The sequence below is a fragment of the Aptenodytes forsteri genome, unplaced genomic scaffold, assembly GCF_000699145.1.
Source record: "Aptenodytes forsteri isolate BGI_AS27 unplaced genomic scaffold, ASM69914v1 Scaffold126, whole genome shotgun sequence".
NCBI lineage: Eukaryota > Metazoa > Chordata > Aves > Sphenisciformes > Spheniscidae > Aptenodytes > Aptenodytes forsteri.
In genome coordinates this window covers 994,244-1,016,937 of record NW_008794599.1, presented here as the reverse complement: position 1 = coordinate 1,016,937, position 22,694 = coordinate 994,244, and the positions used below count along the sequence as shown (strand labels likewise).

General features: G+C 46.9%; 1 protein-coding gene across 1 annotated transcript in view; it reads right to left on the bottom strand.

The window, feature by feature from the left end:
- Positions 1-4,553: 4,553 nt before the first annotated feature.
- Positions 4,554-22,694, bottom strand: part of ARHGAP32 (Rho GTPase activating protein 32) — a 189,170-nt gene continuing 171,029 nt past the window's right edge. The window contains exons 15-24 of the mRNA XM_019470377.1: positions 19,866-20,010; positions 19,046-19,128; positions 16,568-16,675; positions 15,213-15,358; positions 12,740-12,941; positions 11,796-11,944; positions 10,808-10,882; positions 9,358-10,215; positions 7,794-8,863; positions 4,554-6,809 (exon numbers count right to left, since the gene is read on the bottom strand). Coding sequence (XP_019325922.1) covers positions 4,554-6,809; positions 7,794-8,863; positions 9,358-10,215; positions 10,808-10,882; positions 11,796-11,944; positions 12,740-12,941; positions 15,213-15,358; positions 16,568-16,675; positions 19,046-19,128; positions 19,866-20,010 — 5,092 coding nt within the window. The remainder of the gene's footprint in view (positions 6,810-7,793; positions 8,864-9,357; positions 10,216-10,807; positions 10,883-11,795; positions 11,945-12,739; positions 12,942-15,212; positions 15,359-16,567; positions 16,676-19,045; positions 19,129-19,865; positions 20,011-22,694) is intronic.

Here is a 22,694-nt window from a genome sequence, read left to right as displayed (position 1 = left end):
GCTTGATTAATGCTGTCAAGTTGTACATCTGAGTGTGAGCTCAGTGGGACTGTTGCTTTTGTTTAATACCACAAGACACCTCAGTCTGGATTGTTGCATTACAGTACAAATAAAAAACAGAAACAAACCACATCTGCATCATACAAGGTGAGAAGAATATGAGAATTCTAAATATTTACAGAGAAGGGCAAGTGGGGAAACCACAAAAAATATTTACATAAAAATACATGAGCTTGTCGGCATATACATTTTACACCAGTTCACAAAAAAGACACTATATAAATTAAAGTGAAGGGAACTCCAAAGGTAACCCAAGACTTTCTGGGATGTTTCTCTCATGCGGCTCAGGGAAAGAAAAATCAAGTCTTCTACAGCAGGAAAATGAACTGCAAAACAACCCTTTTCTCCCCCCCACCCCCCACCCTCCCCGCAACTGGACGAGGCAAGACTCTGCACACAAAGGTATTACGTTGTATGTTTGTTTAAACCAGACCATGCCTTTCAACACTGGATTGCTGTAGCACGAGGCTCTGGGAAAAGAGTTGCACGCCTAAGCCGCCTTTAACAAAAGTAAGTAAAACAATTTCTCACCCAGATTTCCTAACATGTGACACATCACTTCAGTCAATGCCCTGTCAACGTACTGATGAATGGCAGAGTACACACGAGGTTCTGTCCCTTTCTGGGGTTAAAGAAGAACAGTATGTTTTCAAGTTGGTTTTGGTTTTGTGTAGCAACTTACTACTGCTGTGCAATCCTTACTGACCCCCCTTCAAATGATGAGCATAAAATGAGGATCTCTGGAAAGACATAGGCACAAAGTTGTGGGTGTTTTGTCATATATGCATATAGATTTCACCTGATAAGACTCTTAAAATAAAAAATTAATGCTTTCCTTAAGACTTAATAGGGGCTAGGTCCTCCTTACTCACCTAACACCTGCACTCCCCCTTTGCCAGGGAAGGTCCCCTATGGGTCGCACATTTCACTCCAAAGCAGAGGTGGAAATCCAGAGTTGGAGTACACTACTGGACCCTAACTCTTGCCTGCACTAGGGAGAAACTCGGCTGAAAACTTAAGAAGTGGCAATTTAAGATGCAGACAGCTTGTGGCAAGTGTAAGGGAATTGCTGAAGAACATAGCTGCTTGTCATCTTACTGGAGATAAGGTTAGGCAATAAATTACTTCATCTGAGCAGAACTGGACTTGCAATAGAGTATTATTTGCGTTGCTGTCCTCATGCTCTCTCCCATTTCTCTGCTAGGATGCCAAGAACTGAACTACCGACTTAGCTCCAGATCATCCACCTTAGACATCTGGTGTAACCCCCCCTCCTCGCTCTGATGCACAATGCCTTTTTTAATCTCGGCTATGATTTTTTGAAAGATATAGCTGGATGTTTTGACTTCATTGTGAATCGATTAATGAGGATGCAGAACTCTTAAGGACCATCAGATTAACCACACTGCAAGAGCAGAACTGCATAGTTCGCTATATGGCTTTGCGTGGGGTGGATGCGGGGGTGACTGCTGAATCGTACTAGATGTTTAAGCCATGGGCAGTAGCAACGCCAAAAGAAAGGTGCTCATTGGGGCAAAGCTGGTGCCTTAACCTTGCTTTTTTTTTTTTTTCTTTGCTGTACTTGTGGCTCAGCACTGGTGTACAGAAGTTATTTTTGGTTTGCTGAGAGCTTCCAGCCCTTGAAGTACACACTGACGTGGCTGTGTGCAGAGGGATGGGAGGACGCTGGGTATTAAGTTTTCTGCTGTGTGTCTCTTTTTAATGGAGACCTTCTCGTTCTCAAGGGGAAGGCTGTTTGTAGCAGCCACCTAGGTGTATGGGTGCGCACTTCTAGAAGCTCTTTTTGAAAGGTGCTGAAAGCTTTTGTTTCCCAGGGGATGAGAGGGTGCTTGGCACCTGGCACTTCATACAATGCAGTGAGCTGAAGAGCCCAGGCTCAGGCAGTAGTAGCACAAGACTGTAAGGAACAGAAGTTGTCCAGGGATGGCACTTGATCTCTAGAGGGAGACAGTGGCTTTGAGCAGGAAAATCCAGAGAGGCATTTACAATTAGTGGGAGCTGGATTGAGCCCCCTCATAGTAGAAGGATAGTCCTGGTTAACATAAGGCCAAAACGGAGGTTAGGAGAGTTGCTGCGGGGGGGGCAGGAGTGGGGAGGCAAGGCTTTCATGGAGAGAGAGAGAGAGAGAGGTTGGACCTACAGCTCTCATTACCTGAATCCCAAATAGCCTGAACCAAACACATTGTCCCTGCTTCAACTGGAGACCTCGGCAGGTAACTGGCAGCTGTGGGGAGACTGTGCTACAACTGTTGAGGACTGGCACTAGTCCGAACACAGTGCACGCCTCTATTGAGAGAGCGCATACTTAAACTGGGCTCCCTTGGTGAGCTTGCACCGAGGAATCTGGACAAGTCAGCCTTTCCTAGGGAGTGAGCTAGCAATGTAGACAGGGTGGCCCACAGCGTGGCTCACCTAATGGCCCCTTTCTATATATTTTTGTTAGTTTTCCTTAAAAGAAAACCATTACAAAAAGCATTCCCTCACAACCCCTCTACCTGGTAATTACTCACACGGAGATTGCAGTAACCTGGATCACAGTGCTGCTTTTTTTTTCTCTTTTTTTTTTCCTGACTGCCAGATTTATTTCCATAACATGTAAGAACAATCCTTCTAAACAAAATGCTTAAAACAAGAGCATTGCACAATGAGATAGGACCATAAGGTAGTGTTACTGAAACAGCCCCAGACAAGGCTACAAGATTAAAAGAAGCAAACAGCTAAAGACTAGTTAGCTACTAGAAGCAGGTTTTCCTTATGGTTTAAAAGCCCTAAAATAGCCATGGAACTTTTTTGTTCAAAAAAACATTTAAGTTCCCTCTAACTTTCGCAGCTGTGTGCTAACTGCAGGACCTCCAGGTTTTTAATAAAACATTAGAGATTCAAAATGGGTAGAGAAGTTCTTCAACCACACAGAACAGGAATGGCCTTGGAATTTATCAGTGAACATTTAAAAACTCCTAAATCTCAGTATTGCTTGCAAGCCCTGCCTAATGAAATGGATGTGCTTCTATAAGGTGGGGTTGTAGTGAGTCCTGGGAAGTCTGAGAGGCTGCACGCGAGATGCTGCCTGGCTGCTTTTACAATACGGAAAGCTTTTCAATACCTAGGACAACATTATTAGTGTATTATAGAGAGTGCACTGGCCTTCTGTCCCTACTGCTAACTGAATACTGGTATGAGCTACACTTGCGATGCGGGAGGCAATACTATTTCACAGCGCACAGACAGCACATAACTACTCTGTATGTGCCACGACTTCACAGGAATCCCCTTGCCAACACAAAACTTAAGGGTTACAGAAAGCCGCGTCCTGTAGACCTTCAGTTTTAGGTCAATAGGAGCATTCCCTGATCTAAGAGCTGCAGGAACTGGCCCAGGGCAAATAGCTGGTCATGCAGGTAACTCGGCACTTACACAGTCATTCCCAGCTGGGAAGTTGGGCTCCAATTTGCAAGCTGGACATAATGCTATAGATTTTTTTATTTTTATAGTAAATTTTTTTTTTGTAGAGAGATGATACTGTCTGGCCAGCCACAACATGGTATTAAATCATCTGGACTGTAGATAGCCTAGCAGTAAAGAGGAATTGGCATGAAATGGGTGTGCTGTTCCCAACTGTGTGTGTATGGTTTGGTGTACTTGAAATGCAAACCTGCCCTACTTGGCTTCCACAGCTGGCCTCTGCTTACAATAGAGAAATTTAAAGTAATTTGATTTCTTGTAGTCAGAAGCAGCTTGTTAAGCAAGCAATTTAAAAAGTGCATTGTATTTTGAACTTGCTTCAGAGCCTATTTCGCAGGCTTGAAGTCAAAACAGCCTCCCACCCACTTTAAAGCAATTGAAGTGGATCCACTATGCCTAAGCAGTAATTTTAAAGGGAGAGGCAGGACCTCGGCATTTATCAAGAAGAAAATAATTGGGAAGTCTTTCCCCCCCCCGCCCAGCTTTTAGCCCACTGTTGCTGCGTAACCTCAGAGGGGGCAGAACAGTGGTTCTTCCAAGGCCTGTCATGGAGACCCTTTCTTGGAAGCTAGCAGTGGGATGGGCAACTTACTACACATGGGGCTCACAGGGAGAACAGCTGCATGCACAGGCCATCATGCACAGGACCATGGAGGCGTGGTGAGGAAGCGGTGGTAACTGTCAATGTCAAATCCAGGGAAGGAAAAACTCTTCCTTCCCACCCCCTGCCCCAACAGCATCTCTTTCAGCTCTGCCCGGCCTCTCTGGCAACGTCTGTGTGCCAACAGCCTGCCCTATCGTTCCAGTTGTCTCAAAACTACATGAAAAAGCTATATCTCTACTACATAAAAACAGTGAGTGGTGGGCTGGTAGGGGTGGGGCTGAAAGGTGGGTTTGCTTTGCTCATCGGGGCAGGGTTGGGGTTTTTTTTTCCATCACTGAAAAAATAAAACAGTCCGCTGTCCAGCAGAGGCTGCTTAGACTCTATCCCTCCTTCCCCCCACACCAGCTCACTCAACATGGACCTCTGTTTCAGGCCTCTGCAAACACAGCTCCGTCGGGAGGAAGGCTCCCTGGCCAAGGGCCGTGGCGTAAGTTCTACTGTGCACGTGGGTAAAACTGGGGGGCACAAACCCCCCTCCTCCAACATAGCCCCCTCTTTGGTGCTGAGGCATGGTATGGTAATCCTCCAAATTATCATACTGGGACACCACAGTCATAGTGCTTTGGCGTTTCCCAAGGGTTTGGTATGGGTAGAGGAGGGCAGAGTCCCTCTCCATGGTTTCGGGGTGTTGCATTCTGAGGCTGTGGCTCCGTTCGGGCTTGGGCGGTGGCGCCATGGGAGAGGCGGCATGCTCCTCCTCTTTATAGCAGTCTCTGGAGTGTTTCTCCATGGATGCGGTCGGCCTGGCTCGGGACCTCTCCAAATCTGGCCTGTCCTCTGGTAACCTCACCTCCTTGTGGTTCAGTCTCAGGGTCTCCTGGTTCGCCGGGATGTACTTCCCGCCTGAGTGCTGGTAACTGATGGGCTCGGAGGGCTCTGGGCCACCTTTGGGCCTGTAGTCGGGATAAGGGGGCCCATTTTTGGATTCGGAAGGCTGCCTATGGCTTGCTTCCTGCTGCAAGTGCGTCCTGTGTTCGTTTGTGTTGCAGCCCGGCTCATGCAGCTTCCTGTTCCGGATGCTGCTCTGCTTCTGGGGAAGGGACGGCTTTTCCGACTGCCCGTTCCCATAGGCTCCATGGTAGTGGGCTCTGTCCAGCTCTGGCTCAGGGTGCTGCATGTAGTAACGTTCGTCCCCCTCGGGCGTAGCTGCTTTGGCCGGGTACCTCCCCTCTTTCCCTTCTGCCACGGTGAGGAGGCCAGTTTTCCCAGGATCTGATTTGCTGCGCAAGTGAATCACATCCAGTCCTCCCAGCTCCTCCTGCAGCAGCGGGGCCACGTTATCATACTGGGACATCACCGGCCCTTTCATCTTCTGGCGCGTGCGGCTCTCCCGGCGAATAGACTGCATGCGGTACTTCTCCATGTCCTCGAGGTCCCACGACATGTACATGTGCTTGATGTCCGGGGCAGGAGGCACATCTCTGCTGATGAAGCTGTGCTCTTTGCCTGCCAGGTGGCTGATGAGGCCACCCCGAGGGTAGGCAGACAAGCTGGGATAGCGGTACAGGCCTTTGCTTTGCAGCCGGGAGGCGTACGATGCAAAGTCTCGGCTGGGCAGGGGGTGGAAAGGCCTGACCCGCACAGTGCTGTAGGGGTCCAGGTCGTAAAAGCTCCCATCAGCAGTGGTGTAATAAGAGGATCCAGAAGAGCTGGAATAAGGACTGTACCGGTAATGTACCCGCCCGTTCTCAAAGTAAGGCTGCAGCTGAGTTACGTGGTAGTCGGAGTGGGGCTGATATGGCTTGTACTGATAGAGGGGCCGCGGGCAGTACACTGGCTCGTCGTCCGGAGGTACCTCGGTCCGTGAAATGGGGACGGAGCGGATGGCGGAGGCAGCAGGGGTGGGGACGTGCAGCGACTGAACCCTTCGGATAGTGGGGTAGGGTGGAGCATCCTCGGCATAGCTGGCGTTACGCAGGCCCGTTGGGCTCACGGAGGACACAAACTCTGTCCGGCTGCGAGGCTTGGAGTGGAGAGCTGAGGTGCTCTTCCCTTGGTTTGTGTAGGTGTTGTAGCGAGTGCCCGCAGAAGTGGGTGTCTCTGACCGAGGAGGGTAGGCTTGGTGCTGGTCAGGCTTGCTGTGGTAGGAGATGTGAGGAGGAACGCTCTCGGGCCTGTACTGATGGACGGAAGCTGGCTTGTGGTGCAGGTAGTTGTCTGGCCCAGAGGGCTCGGGGATGCTCTCTGGCTTGGGATGCGGCACGTACACGGACTGCAGGGAAGCGTGCTTGGGTGGGGGAGGTGGTGGTGGTGGCAGCAGGGCTTCCTCCACAGAGGAGGCCAGCATGGAGGAAGACAGGAAGGCATGATAATTGGAGTTGTTGATGGCATCCGTGTTGTTCGAGTGCATGGCAGCAGCAATTTTGCTCTCCAGCGTTCTCACAGGTGGGACAGGGGGTGTAAAGCTGTAGGAGGAGTGAGTAGGGACAGACTCGGACCGCAGGTGCAGCGGGGGAGCCCTCGTAGTCTTTTCCAAAGGCTTTTCCAAATGGCTCTGGTGGCCCGTGGGCGCGGAGGAAGAGCAGCGGATGGTAGAACTGCTTTCTGGGACAAAAACAGCAGCAGGCTCAGGTGGCTTTTCAGGTGCAATTGCGCCCCAAACCTACAGGGAAGAAACCAGTAGAAGTTAGAGGCAAGCATCTTCCCCCCCCACCCCCCAAATCTGTAGTTAAAATATCACAGACACTTGTACAGATTAGTTCAATGTGAATTTTTCTTTTTTTTTTTCCTGTGCCTGGTTTCTAGTGCTAGTGTAGCTTTCTACAGCTAGTGCTGCTCGCTGTAGAAGAGATGTGTGGGTTCCCTTTTGCAGCAAAGGCAGCGTGGTGCCTCTGACAGATTTCAGGACCTGTCACAAATGGCAGCAGAGGGGCTCGTGAGGGCTCTCTATGCAACTGTCAAACTGGAGAAAGGGGAGGAGGTGGCTGTCTCTTCAGAGCAACAGGTTAAAACTTTTACGCAGTGGCCCACAGTGTTTTGTTAGGTGGTCTGCTCATAAATGTACTTGTCTTAATGAAAATATACCTGGATTTAAACTCCTCGCGCCCTCCTGAGCAGATCAAGTAGTGTAATACAGCAGAAATCCCTTCCTTAAACGTGGCTACAGTGCTTAAGACAGGCTGCAGGTGTGCATGTTTCACGGGCAGCAGGTAGTTTGGATTTCTGAGTGAACGCTTCCATGTCTAACTTGCACCAGGAATCTGACCTGCTTTACTGAAGAGGATGTTGGAAGAGGATATTGTCAGCCTCAGTGAAGAAAGGATGCAGAAATTCTGACTTGTTTCTGAGCACTTCTAAACTAGCATTCCCTGTATCGGTCACCCCAGCGGATGCTTTTTTCCTTAAAACCAAGGAGAGCAGGTCTATCGGGATGCTCCCTTGTGTTCACTGAGGAAATTCTGCGCTGCTTTCCTGTAAGGCTGTGTGTCGTACACGCGTAATTTCCGGTAACCTGTGAGTCCCCTGCCTCTTGCCATTTGGGCTTGGACCAATTCTCCCAGAGCTCAGCCTCCGACAATTACAGATGAGCTGTGCGCGGAAGCTACGCTTGCAAATACGTGCAAGGCTGGGGGGCACATCCACGTACCTGACTGGAACTACTCGATGCTTTTGCGGAGGCTGCTGGCACTTGTCCCATTGCTGACTGGTGATCTTGCCTCTGCGGTGGGGCGGGCTGGCTGGTTGCGGGTGTGCGCTGCGCAGCTGCAGCGGTGACGTCTGCCTGAGTTGTGGCTGGACCTGCTGGCCCACGGTTAGGCTCAGTTGCTGTTGGCTGGATGGTTGCTAAATACGGCGCTGAAGCCGGGGTGCTTTTCTCCCCAGCAGTTATGGCAGGAGGAGACTGAAGTTTGTCATCAGCTGTGCAGATAGGAATGTGGTGCTTGTCCCCAGACATGCATGCACGGAGGTGGGGCTTATCTACAGACAAGTCTGTTGTGGGTGGTTCCCAGTCAGGCAGTGCACCTGGAGTATGGTGGTGTGTGTGCTCCCAGTCCCCAGCATGGGAGGGGAAGTGATCTTTGTCCCCCGGTTTACCAGGATGGAAGCTGGACTGCTCCTGCTCTGCATCTCTGCTACCAGGCATGTCCCCAGGCATGCCAGTGTGGAGAGGTGGGGGGTCCCGGCTTCCAGGTGCACCTGGTGGGTGGTTCTGCTCCCCGGGTGTGCTGCTACCTTGGAAATCCTGCTCTACTGGTGCACCAGTCTGGAAGTGAAGTCGGTTCTCAGGCAGACCGGTATACAGGTGGAGCTTGTCTGGAGCACCAGCAGAGAGATGGAGCTTTTCTAGAGCTGTGCCAGCTTCAGTCTCTCCGTAATTTGTGCTTTCAGAATGAGCATCTCCTGGCCTTTTCTGAGACTGAGCGGATGCTTGCTGTGCGGACTCGGCTAACGCTAGGGCTAGCATGCGCGCTGCATTTTTCGGAGGAGGAGGAGGGATAAGAGACACAGAACTGACGGGAACAGGATCCTGGGGGGAGTCGAGGGCAACTGCTCCTAATGGGGGGAAAATTGAGAGAGAGAGTGATTTTATGTTACCCAATAAGGAGAGTGACCTAACCTTAATGACTATCATAAAAAAATAGATGCTTTCCACACTTTCACAGTGGCAATTCCTTCTGATGTGAAACACTGTATCTTCTGTCTCACACGCAAACGCTGCTCAATAGCACAGCAGTTCATCGCAAAAAGGAAAAAACACAAGAGATTGTCTAAAGGCTCCTCTTGCATTTCTAGAGAGGTAGGAAGTAGGTAGCAGAGAATGAGATACCCTTACACAATTTTGATCATAAGGTTTTAGGCGAAAAGGTCCCTTCTTCGAGTGTTGGCAGACTTTTAATTTAAAAAAAAAAAAGTCTTAGATGGTCTATTGGCTGAAATGATTTAGAAGGACATGCTATAGATTTTCACGTATGACAGGATGGGGAGGAAAAAAAAAGTGGTATACAAAGTATTATGGAAAATTATCTGAGATTGTGTGATGTAGGGAGAAGGCAGAGGTTAAGACCTTACTGATCTGCGCAGCCCTGCAAGACACTTGTGATCAGAACTGACGGGCAATCCCCTCTCCTAAAAGGCACGCAGAGGAGGACGTTTCTGAGAGCAGGTCCCCTTTGGAACTTAAAGAAAGAATGGAGGAAAATGCACTGTACCTGGCTGTGTGTGTCCAGTGGGTACAGTCTTATTCTGACTGCTTGACATTGGTCTCTCCCCTTCTTCTGGCAACTCTGGTTTGCCAGCAGCCACTAGCTGGGCATGCTGTAGCTCTTGGTGGGCTCCTTCCCCTGCTCCTGTTTCACTGTTTTTCAGGGGCAAGGACATCTGGGTTGGGGACCTGTTTGTGATATCAGTGATGCCAATCCCTTTGCTCCAGCTGGAAGCAGAGGAGTTTCTGGATGTGACGGGCACTCCTCCAATCGCTTCTGACATGCGGCTGGGCAGTGCGAAGGAGACAGGTTCTGATGTAGTCAGCGGCGGAGATTTGATGGGCTTTCGCCCCATCTTGGGTGAGAAGGCATGGGGTTTGCAGGCCTTCTCTTCGGCTGGGCTCAGGTCCAGAGTAAAGAAGGGACTCATCTTCTCTTGGAAAGGGGAGACTGGCTCAGAGCTCGTGGCACTGCCTGGTGTCTGGGACTGGCTGCCTGATTCTAAATCCTTCTTTAGTAGGCTTGGCTTCTCCTTATTTATGCCAACTGACTCCAGCAGGGAGGTACTGCTATCCAGGCACTCGGACTCTGCTTGGGGCGGGCTGCACTGAAAAGACATTGGGTCAAAATCCAGGCTAGCGACTCCGATATCCGGTGGGCTCAGGTCCACATCCTCAGCAGATCGAGGAGAAATCAGGGCAGGAACGTGGATGAGCCCCTCGTCCCCATCACTGTCGTTGTCGTGGGGAAGGTTGTCGTAAGAATTGCAGCGATTCATGTTTCCTAAGAGCTCTCCATTGAAGGAAGCAGACAATGCGTCGCTACTGGACCTAGGTCTTCTGGGTCGAAACAGTTTAGATTCACCTAGGAACGAGTAGATACATACGGATTAGCGTCAAAACCTTACTGTCCAGGAGGAGATGGTTCGGTGTTGGTTTTAAAGTAGTCTTAAGGCGGTGTGCAAGAGGCTCACCTGGTGAACTCTAAACACAAAAGTAATGTAGTTAGCAGTAAGTGTTAATTACGTTTGCTCAAACTCTTTTACAGCAGTTGTCAGGTCCAATTTAGTCTGAAACGAAGCTGTTTGCAAAAGCAAAACTAGTTTTAAGTGTGCTGTAGACCTAAGGCGCTCTCAGAAAGCATTTTCCTTCCCGATGCCGTCTTTTCCACCTTAGAACAGAAAGGGGGAGATGGCAAAGAATGAATGTAAGGGGTGCCGGCTCTACAAAAGCGGGAGGCTTGCCTTTTTTACCTTGGAAGGAAAGACAAGACCTGAAGAGCATTTCTGTGTGACACCCATCTGTGTCGGGCAGCGGTAAGCTGCTTCATTAATTAGCAAGTCCAGCTTTTACCGGAGGGGTGGAAAATCAGCTCTGTTGAGTATCTGCAGTCAGTGATGTCAAACTGCCTTTTTTAATCCACATGCATTAAAAGTGCAGGTACAATTTTGTCTTACCATCAACAGCATGTAGAGAGGTAAGCGATTCTTCGCTTTTAGCTGAGCGAAGAGTCCCGCTGTCTCCTCGTCCACCTAAGGAAATGCAACCGAGACGGTGAGAAGCTGAATTACAAAAGTGGTTTCTATTTGGCTATGTAATGGTGGTAGAAAAAAAACAAATGGGTTTCTAGCAACAGCGCCAGTGTCCTGAGAGTAATGGTTGTGCTTTTTTTGTTTTGGGGCTGGGTTTTTTTGGTTTTGTTTTTACTCCAAAGCCCTTAAAGAAAACCTTTATCCCGATCGACTGTTAATACGCTTTGCTGTCTAAGACAGAGGTAGTCCTATTTTGCACGGGAGACTGGCCTACAGAGGTCCCTTTCAGCCAGTCTTAAAGGACATTCATATAATATGTTTATTATTCTGAAGACTATAGGGTTATAATTTGAAAATGGCACCAGGGAGGAGACGGGATAAAAGTCCTCACTGGCCCATGTTTAGGGATTTGTGGTGTGTTTTACCACAAAAACATATTGTTGCTATTTTTAAATTTGGAAAGGGCTGAAAATTCAGAGTCTACATACACTGGATGTGGCTACAAAAGGTTGTTGGATGCCTTCTCTAGTTACGCCGGTATAGCTTTTGGGGTGAATGTGTTTGTGGAAAAGTGCCTTCACCTAGTTTAATTGTGTCTTTTGAGAGCAGCAAAGGGAGCCAGAACTGCATTCTTGTTTCATAATAAGAGCATCAGAAGGAATTATGCTGAGACTTATTACAGCGGTGCCCATATATTGTCTTTCAAAAACTACTCTGAGAAAAGCGTTGGAGGAGCGTGCGCTCTAGCAGGTTTGGCTCTTGAGCTAATGCAAGATCCATTTAGGAAAAACAGCAGTTAACTGAAGATGTTATGCATGGCTTGAACGCTAGAAGGAGATAGAAGCACACTGTAAACGTGAATTCTGCTTTGCTGAAAACCCCAGGTTTTTGGAAGCTGGATTTGCACCCTTACCTGCCAGGGCTATGGCTTTCATTTCCGAGGGCTCACTGGGATTGCGCTGCAGTTTGCGTTTGGACACAGATGACGATGATTTTCCCAGGTTGAAGAAGGAACGCCAACTGCCAACTGGCGATTTCTTCATCTTGCTGGGCGGTCGTTTTCTGGAGTGAGAAAACAGAGCAAATCGTTGGAGGGGGAAGCTGCATTTAGTTCCTGCTACTGGTTGGTTATTAGCACTATCTGGTTTCTGCTGAAACAAAGCTTAGAAACTCGGTCTCTCTTAAAGAGCTGAGGATGTTTGCATTCTTACAGCTCAGCCCTAAAGTCTTGCTGGGTAAATTCCACCCAACTATGCAAAGCGGGTGCAATGCAGGTGAGCAAAGGCTCCATACTGGTACAGTACAGCAGCTAAGGGATGGCTTTTATTTAGCTGGCAGATGCACCAGCTCTCTGAGGAACTGTGCAGCCATAAAAGGTATTCAAAAGCATCTCTCGCTCGTGCTGTAAAATCACATTCGTCTCCTCCCGCTGCCGTACTTAATTTCTAGCATCATCAAGTCTATCCAACTGCTCCGCTTTGAGGGGAACCTGGATTTGTTACAGGCAATTAGTCCCGAAATCTGGAAAACCCCAATGTTTCCAGGCGTTTACCCTGTTTACATTTCTGTATGCATGACTAGTACAGGCATCTATATGCATCACATACAACATGGCTTCATACATTTAATGATAACCCTGCTAAAAAGGAGGGGAGGGAGTGGCACAGAAGTTACAGGGCTAAACTAAGTCCACCAGACGATTGATGTAAGCTGAATCCTCACAGAGTCCAAAGCAGGTGGAGAACTGGCCACAATACTTTATATATGACTAGCGTAAGTCAATATCGGCAAGTTTTTGCTGTAATCAAAAAAAAAACCCCAGTTATGACACATGCTGGAAAGGAAACTCATCTCTACCTTTCGGATGGAAAGTCTATGACCGTGTGGAATTTCCCCTGTAAAGCTGCAGGGCCTTCTCCCACTTCTATGTATTTGCTGTCTGCCACGATGGGAGAGTTGATCTGGGCTTGTGTCCGTGCCTGTGCCTCCTCCAGCGTGAGCAGCTTTGTGGAAGGAGAGGACACCAACAGAGACTTGGGCCGTGATAAAGAACTGTGCCCTGTAAGGGAGAACCACAGGCAACCCGGAGAATCAGAAAACAGCAGTACGGAGATCAAAGCTCTGGGTCTGTGTGTCTAGGGAGGTGCTGTGTTTTTTCTAAAGCTTTGTTATCCCAGCCACTGAAAGATGTGGTCAAAATAACCATTTTGTCAGAGGTATGTTTATGACAAAAAAGAAAAAAAATCTCAATTATGAGGGCAGCTTAGTGTGTTTTGAAAAGGGGGGGGGGAAGGCAGAGGGAAGCAGGTAGGTTAGAAACCTTCACTGACATACTTTACTTAAGCTTCATCTGCATGCAAAAGTCTGAGTAGAAAGTGATGGTTTTTCTTCTCGGAACACTTGGCTTCAGTCATTCCCAGCCACGTTCCACCTCGTGGTGCAACAGGAAATGCCATGTGTGACTTAAATTGCTACAAACTAATGTGCAGATGGACATAGTAAACAGAATCTAGCTGTGTGTCTTGCCCTTGGCCTTTTTTACAGCTTGTGCTTGTTTTTGGAGATGAATGTTTAAGTTTTTGTAAAAGTAGTTGATGTTGCCTCCTGCTGCTAGGATCTGTTAAGTCAGCTTGCAGTGTAGAAGAGACTGCTACAGAGGAGCACAAGGAGCCTCTTGTACGAGCAGCTGTCTTTTGTTTGACGTTGCTTATTGTGCAAGTGTTTATATGGTTATTCTCACAGGAGTTAAGGGGTTGGGGGGGAAGCATGTCATCCCTTCACATCAACATCCTTTTAGCATCACAGCTCTTGTGTGTGCACAAGTGTGCAGTCTCATGTGTGTTTGTCAGCTATATATGCTACCTTGGATGCAGTTTGGGTTCCAGCGGTCTTTGCAATAGCCTTACCCGGAATGGCTTAAAGCAGACTTAGGAATACCACTTTCACCTCTTACGGGCGGGTACGGGCCAGAAGCCGCGCTCAAAAACAGAGGCGCGCTGAAGAGCCTTGCTGTAGCACAGTATTCCTGCGCTTAGCTGATACACTGTGAAATAGCCTGACCCTTCTCCCCGCCAGTTTTGTGTCAAAGCACACTGAATGCAAACGACCAAGTCATTAAACAATTAGCTGAATTTACATGGTCCATTCTAAGCCTGGATAATCATTTGGCTTGGATTCTTAGTGTGCTTATCTTCCCCTGGCAGAGCTCAGCCTGCTGTGGGCTATTACTGTTCAGCCAAGCTAACCTCTGGCTCCTATTGACTTAAAATTGCCTTCCAGTAGGAACAAAAGCTGGACTCGGAGCAACTCTGCTATCCTAAGTAGAGGTAGGGCTTGTTTAAAAGCGGGGAGCAGCAAATATACTGGAAAAACAGCAGCTCTCTGTACTCCACAGGTGGTGGTAACTGCACTGACTGTGCACGCTTCATCGGAAGGGCAGGTTACCAAAGCAGATGGTACGCGCTTAATGCTGCTTAGGAGTAATAATAGCTTGTGGTATCCACGTTTGTTGATCTAACATACAGAGTAAACTTTCTTCCTGGTGCAACTCCGCTCGTTTTCAATGGAACAGGTCTACTTATGGCCTTAGTAGTTACTCAAGGGAATGTGTGGGTTCCAAGGCTGAATGATGTTTCAAGTGCTCCAGGGTTGGGCACAAATGCGTTGCAGTTCATTCCTCATCCTAAAGCCACAAATCGGCAACACAAGCAGAGAACTGGGCAATAGCTGTAAGGCCAGCGCAGACTGAGCCATGGGGCTGGATGGCCCTGCTAATTAACCCATGCAGACTATGCAGAAGAAATAACCAGGACAGCAGATGTCAAAATATTCCCTGTTGAGAGCAAGACTAAGTTTCTTAGTGTCAACGTTACTGAGTAGAGAGGGCTTTCTTTGAATCGGTTCATTTCTACTTGTGTTCTAAGGTGCTGATAAGGGTAGGCAGATCATGCATTGTGTTGTGCTGCGAGACAGCTCAAATGGATAAGCATGCAGGAGCGTTGATGATGATGGTTTTAAAAAGAAGGGGAGGGAGCAGGGGGGACAAAGACTTAAGAGATTCCTTACAACTTCCCAGTGCTAGGACATAAAAGTAGCAGCCAAACGTTAAGAAGTGCACTTCTGTAGAGCATCCTTGCCTTCTAAGAAAGGTACTGACAGCAATTTCTAAAACCAGGCTATATTTGCCAGGTTCTAACATCACAACCCTGGAAATGTGTCCTCTAGGTTATAGTAAAAACATATTTCCACTGTCCCAGGGGAGGCTCGGATACCCGTTAACTGTCTGCTACCTTTTTTGATCAAGGTAAAGCTAGTGGAGGAAGACACGCACCGGCTCCATCTCGTATGACTGAGCTGAGTTTGGAACTGAAGAGGACGTCCACGTGGTTCAAGATGAATTCCACGACTACTGACTGGATTCGCACCTCCATGAAGGCAGCTGTTCCACTGAAGCAGGCGGACTCGATCTGCTTTGATCTGAAGAAAAGGCGGATTAAATGAAATGCAAACAGCCAGAAGAACATGGGAAGATGCGCTCCTTTTGGGTAAAGCTTCGGCATGTCTTGAGCTATTGTGCCTGGTTGCTCAGGCAGACGAGACTTTAGGGGCAGTTCGGTGATTAAATCTCATCAAAGCATTACACAAGTGATCATACTGGCTAGTGATGTATATCCAGATGTTGGGTTCGAGTCTTACTGAAATGGCAAGAGGAACGCTGGGTCTAAAGGGAAAAGGAGTGTGTGGCAGGTCCAGATCTAGGTAAACGAACTGCACGCGCAAAGCGGGGAGCTTTTTGTTAACGTATTTCCAGATACTGCGAATGGCGGCAGTTTAATGCAGTGGCATCGTACAAAGCTCACTGTGGCCTTCTAATGTGATTTTTCCCTCTAGCAAGGGGAATGTCTCCAACTGATCCTGCTCGGCAAGTACCCCAATATTCACAAAAGCAAACTCAAACAAGAGATCATTTGACTGCTTGTGGGTGAATTGCCAGAAAGGAGAAAAGAGCTTTACTCTCATTAACTGCACCCAGGGGAATCTATGACTCGGATTTCTCAGGTCGGTAACAAAAGCGGTCCAGAAATCAATACAATAGAGGCCAGGGTGACTTTTTTTTTCTCCTTTTAAAGCAAAATTTTTAAATTACACCATTAATTTTAAACCACCCTATTACACACCTTCAAAACAAATTTTAGGGGACAGATTTATCCAAGATAATTTCTGTAAGTTTGAATTTTTGCAGCTAAAAGCTGTCAAATTAGACTCTAGAGACTTACACAATGGGAACAAATTTTCCTGGATGATCAAGGACACGCTGGTCTCATCTAACCAGGAGAGGGGAAATTATCATCTAGAAAGGAGGGGTGGGGCAATCCTTCCTTGCTGCTACTTGACCTGTAGTCTGTGGAATCGCATTGTGATGAGACAGAGTAACACTGGGGTGTTCTCTCCGGGGGGGGCTATTTTACATCCCTAGTTCAGGAGCTCGCCAGCTGGTCTCGAGCCCCTGCTTAGAATAACTTCCTGTTAGGAATTTTACAGGAGGAGAAGAGCACATTGGATAGAAGAAAGGAAGATCTCTTCCTCAACTGCTGAAAGTTATGATTTTCTTGAGAACAGGTATCTGTCTCTTTTATAAATATAAAAACTTGTCTTGTATAGAAATGGGAAAAATAAAGATAGTACCTTAGGAGGTTTGGAGCCCAGACGATTGCCAAGTTCTTAGTGTGCATATTTGTGATGGAGCAGTAATCAGCTAGACGAGCTAAGTGTCTCATTAGGAACTCCAGTGTCCTGGAAAACAGGAGGTAGGCAAATGTTCAGCACCAATGAGCAAAGCCATGCTGCAATTTACAAAACAAAAACCCCAGTTCATTATTTTCTTTTGGTTTGACAGCTTGCAGAAAAAAACACGTTGAACTGTGTACCCTAAGACTGATGGTAAAGCTGTCTTTAGCAAATAATTACGCTGGGGTGGGGCAAGGGGGGAGTCTCTCCTGATTTGTCCAGGCTCTGTGAAAAGACGGTCAAAGCATCTGCTCTCAGTCCAAGGGCTGGATCCAGCAAACACTGCGGTGGATGGCAATAATCTAAATGCCACCAGCACAGCAGGACCTAGAAGCGGAGCGCCCTGGAAAGCCATCGCTTGGCTGCTTTACTGTAACACAGTGCAACAGAAGTACACCCTTTGCACTGTATGTGATAGCACTGCAGTGCTCGTTAGATGGGGGTGGGAAAGGATGTTGAATGTTAATCTTGGTAAGGGGGGGCAGCATTTACTTAGACACCCCAGGATATTGAAAACCAGCAAATTGTATCTGAGTTCTACTTAAGAAATTATTGGCTACAGGCTCCCTATAGGTATATAAGGCAGATACAAGGTTAAACTTCAGAGGCTTCTGTTTATTTAAAAAAAATTAAATACATTTTTTTTTACTATTAAACACTACTGCTACCCCGAGCACGAGGTGGTAATGAAAATGCTGATGTAGCCTCCTCAGTGCTGTTGCTTGGCAGCAGCCCTGGCTCAGGTCTGTCTTGCTGAAAATCCTATTTTTTGGGGGGGAGCAGATGGGGGGCTTTGGGGCTCAAAATTACACAACCGGCCAAGGCCTGAAGTGAAGACGGATGGTTGTGGGTGGAAGCAAAACGACGGACATCTGCACTGCCCTGCCAAAGGCTGGTTACCTGCGGGGATCTTCCCATGGCAGAGTAGCAGAAAACAAAAGTGTTTTTTTCCTTTTCCAAGCAAACCTCAGGAAAGGAGGAGAGCAGCGGCTCCATCCATCTACATCACTTTACAGCTGGGTGTCTCCCACGCCCCCTCTCCGGTCTAAGACTAAGCCACACGCAGGCATCGCTATCTCCAAGTTGGACAAGTTTGTTACCCCCATAAAATAAGAGTCATTTTAGGGAAGAGGTGGAATGCACCCGAGAACATTAGACAAAGGAGCTGAGTTTATTTCTGAGAAGGCCCTGCCTGCTTAATTTAACATAAATAAAATATTACACTTAGTTAATACAAAGTACCAGCTATTACACTAATTAGTTATTGAAAGAGCAAGTAGCACACATCAATAGCTTGTAACACATTAGTTAACCATTCTAATTAGTTAAGACTAATTATGATATATAATAAGTTATTGATATTCAAATACTATATAATGAGTTATACCACTCAGGCACAGCATTGCAATTGTCCAGCTAATCCCCATACATTATAATAATTAATATTAAAATGTTATTAACAAATTATTATGAATAGTTATCAAAGAGTTCTCAATATCTAAATAACTATCCTCATGCATTACAGCTGGCCACTCAGGGTGCAGAATCATAACTGGTTCTGCAAATTAACATACATTAGAATAATAAACGGCATTATGATCCGATATTAATAGCCAAATAGCCATCTGCATACACTATAAATGGTCATCTAAACCACTCAGGACACCGCATCACACCTGGTCCGGCTACTCATAATAGTTATTGATATTTAAATAATTCTTTCAACAGACATTGTAATCAGCTATTTATACCAATTACAATACAATACATAATTAGTTATTAATACTATTTAAAGAATCATTAACATACAGTATTATACTGTTATTAATACCAATCACCACGCTTTTTAGTCTGATGCCTATTTACCATACCCTGCCATAATTTTTAATGCCTATGACCATTAACGTGTTGTTATACTTAGTCAAGACTCATCACTTTTAGTTATTAGTATTAATTAGATTTGAATATATTATTATAATTAGCTGGTGATTTTTAAACACCGTATTATAATTAGTTATTCTACTAGAGCATAGTTATAATTTGCTAGTTACTATTATTGCTGGGGGGGGGGAATCTGATTTTCCCCCAATAAAACTATTTCCTTAGTGATACCAGCCTTTTCTGATACAAGAAGCTTGTATTTGCCTCCTCTATGTAGTTTCCAAGGAAGTCAAATAAGACTATGCAAAGTATATAGTGTTTGTCTGGTCATGAGCTAATTAAAATATAAATCAACTTTATATAGCCATAAACCATTTTAATAGACAGAGGCACAGTGCGGCTTATCCAGGGAAAACTGGAATCGTATCATTTCACTCCTGAAACGCTAGCAATAATAAAATGCCGAGCTATAACCAGAGTAAAGGCTGCACTAACCTGTAGTGAGGAGGGGGCAGCTGTTGGATGACATCGTGGATTTTAACCAACCGTTCTTCATCTGTAGCCGCAGAAACAGCGTCCTGGAACAAGGCAGGAAGGGATTTAGCTGCAAGTAAGACCAGATACCTGCCACAGCACCTTGAACCACGTGGCCAATGTACTGTTCTTCAGTAGCGAGGCGGATTTTGTTGTTGTTCTTCTCTACCTTCGGAGAGGCGTCTGTCTCTCGGGGACAGACCGGCACACAGATAATGTGAGAAAGGCCAAGTAAATCGAGATCTGGGCCACTTTATAGCTTAATTGTACAGAGCAATTCCTTGCAGAGGGCGTTCAGCTCCAAGTAGCATTTGCTTCTAATCCCACTCCGGTTTGAGAAATCATTGGGGAATGGCAAACGATGGGGGAATTCTTGCAAAGCATTGGTAGCGTCCCAATAACCTTCTGCCAGGGCCCCAAAAGTGGAATCATTAGGGTGTGGCATGGGGGCCAAAGGCATGTGTGAGTAAACCTAAGGGGGAAACAGAAAAGGGACCTCAAACCCGGGGCACTGCTGCGCTTTTGAAATGGCGGGATGCTACCAGCAGCGGGAATTTGGTGTGCGGGTGGCACAAAGCGGATTGGTGTTAGGCTGGTAATTTTGGAGATATGTGCTTCTGATCTCTCTAAAAACCCCAACTTAAGCAGAAGTCAGACAAAGAAAGGCGTGTGGGAGACAGGTTCAGCTTGCTGCCGGATCCTTTTCAGTATTTCTCTCTTTGACCCATTGTGGATGAAGTCACGCTGAAGTGGAAAGTGAAAGGCATTGCCTCATACTTACTGAGAACTTCTCGTAGAGTTGATAGGTCAGCAGAGGGTTCGGGAGTTCACGGAAGTACAGCTTGCAGAGGGAGCCCACGCAGTGAATGTCTTGGATGTAAATATCCTTTGTCAAGTCAGGAATCTGCTCGGAGTCAAACTCGTGGCTGGAAATGAGAACAGAAAAATGGGCAAAGGGGTTTGAAAAAGAGGAATGAAAATAAAACCCAGCGCAAATTACAGTCAAGAAAAGCAAGGGTTTCCTGATTTACAGGAAAAAATAAATACTTTTAGTCACCAAAGCCACACGACCCATGGTTGTGGTGCTGCTAGACTGGATTTTTCCAAAATGAGACTTTTTTTTTTCCTCTTCTTCTCATAAGGCATTTTCAGTTAGTTTTACAACTGATTGGCTAGTCTGCAATCCCTTTTCCTGCAACAGGGCCTTTCACGAAGTCTCCAGAGAATGTCTTCCAAGACCATGGAGACAATCTGAATATTTAACTCCCAAGGGCTGTGACTGGGAGCTGCCCGGAGGAGGAGTGCCCACAGGTCTGAATGAAAGCTGCTGTCCCTTTGCATTTCAAAGGCCTGGAAATTGAAATGATAAAGCAATGCCAAACAGCAGCGCCATCGGCAGCTGCTGCACATGGAAACTAGTGTGTGCAGAAATTCCTCGGGGACAAGCTGGTGAGCTGAGCACGCCCTCTGCTACAGGGTGAAGAGAGCCAGGAACCACATGAAGAAAACGCTTGAGCATTCCCTTGGTTTTCAGAGAGAGCAAAACCAAAATCACAAATGTTTATGAAATAAAAGCTGAGCTTAGAAGGCCGAGGGCTGGCTCGCTGCTCATGTATGTGCATGGAAAGTGCTGTTTCAAATTAGCAGGACAGATTTGCAGGGACTAGCGTGGTGAGTCAGGCCACAGGGAGCTCCGAGAACACGGCTGCTCCAGCTGAAGCTCGGTTTCCCTACAACGGTCTTTAAGCTGTAAACCAAAACTGCTTATCATCGACGCGGGGAGTCATCCTGTCTACACTACAACCACAACAATGTTGGGGGCTTGGTGGCAACATCCCTGGCTTCTCCCCCTGTCCAAGCCAGGCAATTTGTAACACAGGAGATAGATAGATAAAACATGCCTTCAGCACAGCTCAAACACTGAGCTCGCCTCTCTCTGCCTACAGGACAGACCCAGTTTGCACCCGCGTCCAAGGCACCAGGCGTATTTGTAACTGCAGCGGTCAACCGTCCATCCCTTACAAGATCAGGAAGGAGCTCCTTCCTTCTCCCAGACACGAAGGCTGCCTGAGGGAAGCCACTTACTTATACTACGCCAGACTGGGGGGCAGAAGAGGTCTCTACTTCTTCAAACAAGAGGGTGAACAGTCCACCCCAGTTCCTCATCCCAAAGACAGCACAGAAGGAGGAAATAAAGGTCTCTGCCCCAATCCTCAGTGTTCAGTATATACCGCTCCCACAGGCACGTTCTGACTCATCACTCACTCACTCATATCTGGGAGAGAAACTCGTTTCCTGCACTTGGCTCCACAGAAGATGAGGGAGCTCAGAAGGGAGATCAGGGAAAGACACCAACCCACCCCACAGAAATATACTCAGCCTTGGCTGAAATTCTCTGGCCGTATCCTGCTGAACTCCTGGTACTCCAGTATATTTTCCCTAGGAATAAATCTCATGCCGTGTCAGAGACCTATCCCCGCAGAAGCAGAATATGGAGTGAAGAAAGGGAAGCCCTACGTTCAGCCTTTTTTCTCTCTGCACTGGCTGTTTTGAGAACTACATGTTATTTCTTTTGACCCCAAAGGAAGATTTTTATATTTTTTTTAGTAGAAGAATACAACCTCACAGTCTCTCAAAAAACCACCAGAGCCAGGATACAGGGGGACACATACCACCTCAACACTCGCTCTGTTTTGCCTACCAGCCAAATAAAAGGCAGCTACTGCGCTACTGCAGAGCCAACCTCTGTCCTGGAGTAAATCTCCCATGTGGAATAAATTCTCTAACTTTCTCTCCAACCAAAAAGCCCTTTAAATCCAGGAGATCCAATTCTTCGATGTGAAACTTAAGAACAGTGACTCATTTATAAGGATACTGCAGCCCTAGCTTTGAAATAAGCCTAATGATCTGTTTATATAGCTGGAAACCACAGCAATGCAATGTGTCCTACATTAATCAAACACTTAGGAAAATCTGTAGTGATGTAGATGAACAACAGGGACAGTGTTTACAAGTTATGCCTTGTACTCCCTTCCTTTTGTCTTTGGAACATCTCAGAAAATTGAAAAATAGGCTGTCACTTCAGTCTCTGTACTGTACCGGGGAATTACGCCATTGAAGTTTTAGAAAACCATTTTTAAAGCACCTTTGTAAAACAGGGAAGGGGAAAATGGTCTTGGCAACACAAAGGGAAAAAATGGACCAGGGCAGCGATTAGAAAGATGGTCCAGCACAAGTCAAAGTGGGCAATTAAAGGGATGTAACTGAAGCGAGGGCAAACATTTTATTCAGCCAAGACTGCTGTGGGCAGCAGCTACAATCGGAGTCTTTGGAGCCTGCGTATCAAAGCCTCGGGAGCAGGTTTTTAAAATGGCACTTGCTGTGATGAGAAACAGGATTAAGCTGAACCAGAATAAGCCCATCCATACAAAGGTTTGTACAGTAACTGTACCGGCTCAAACCTGTCCATTGAACTTGGGAGTAGCTGGTACAAAAAGGATATCCTTCATATGGAAAATACCCCTTTGTTGCCTCTGTGAGGCCGTGGGCCTAGGATCAACACTGGAATTAGTCACATCCCACTAGGTTCCCTCAGCCCCTTCACAACAGA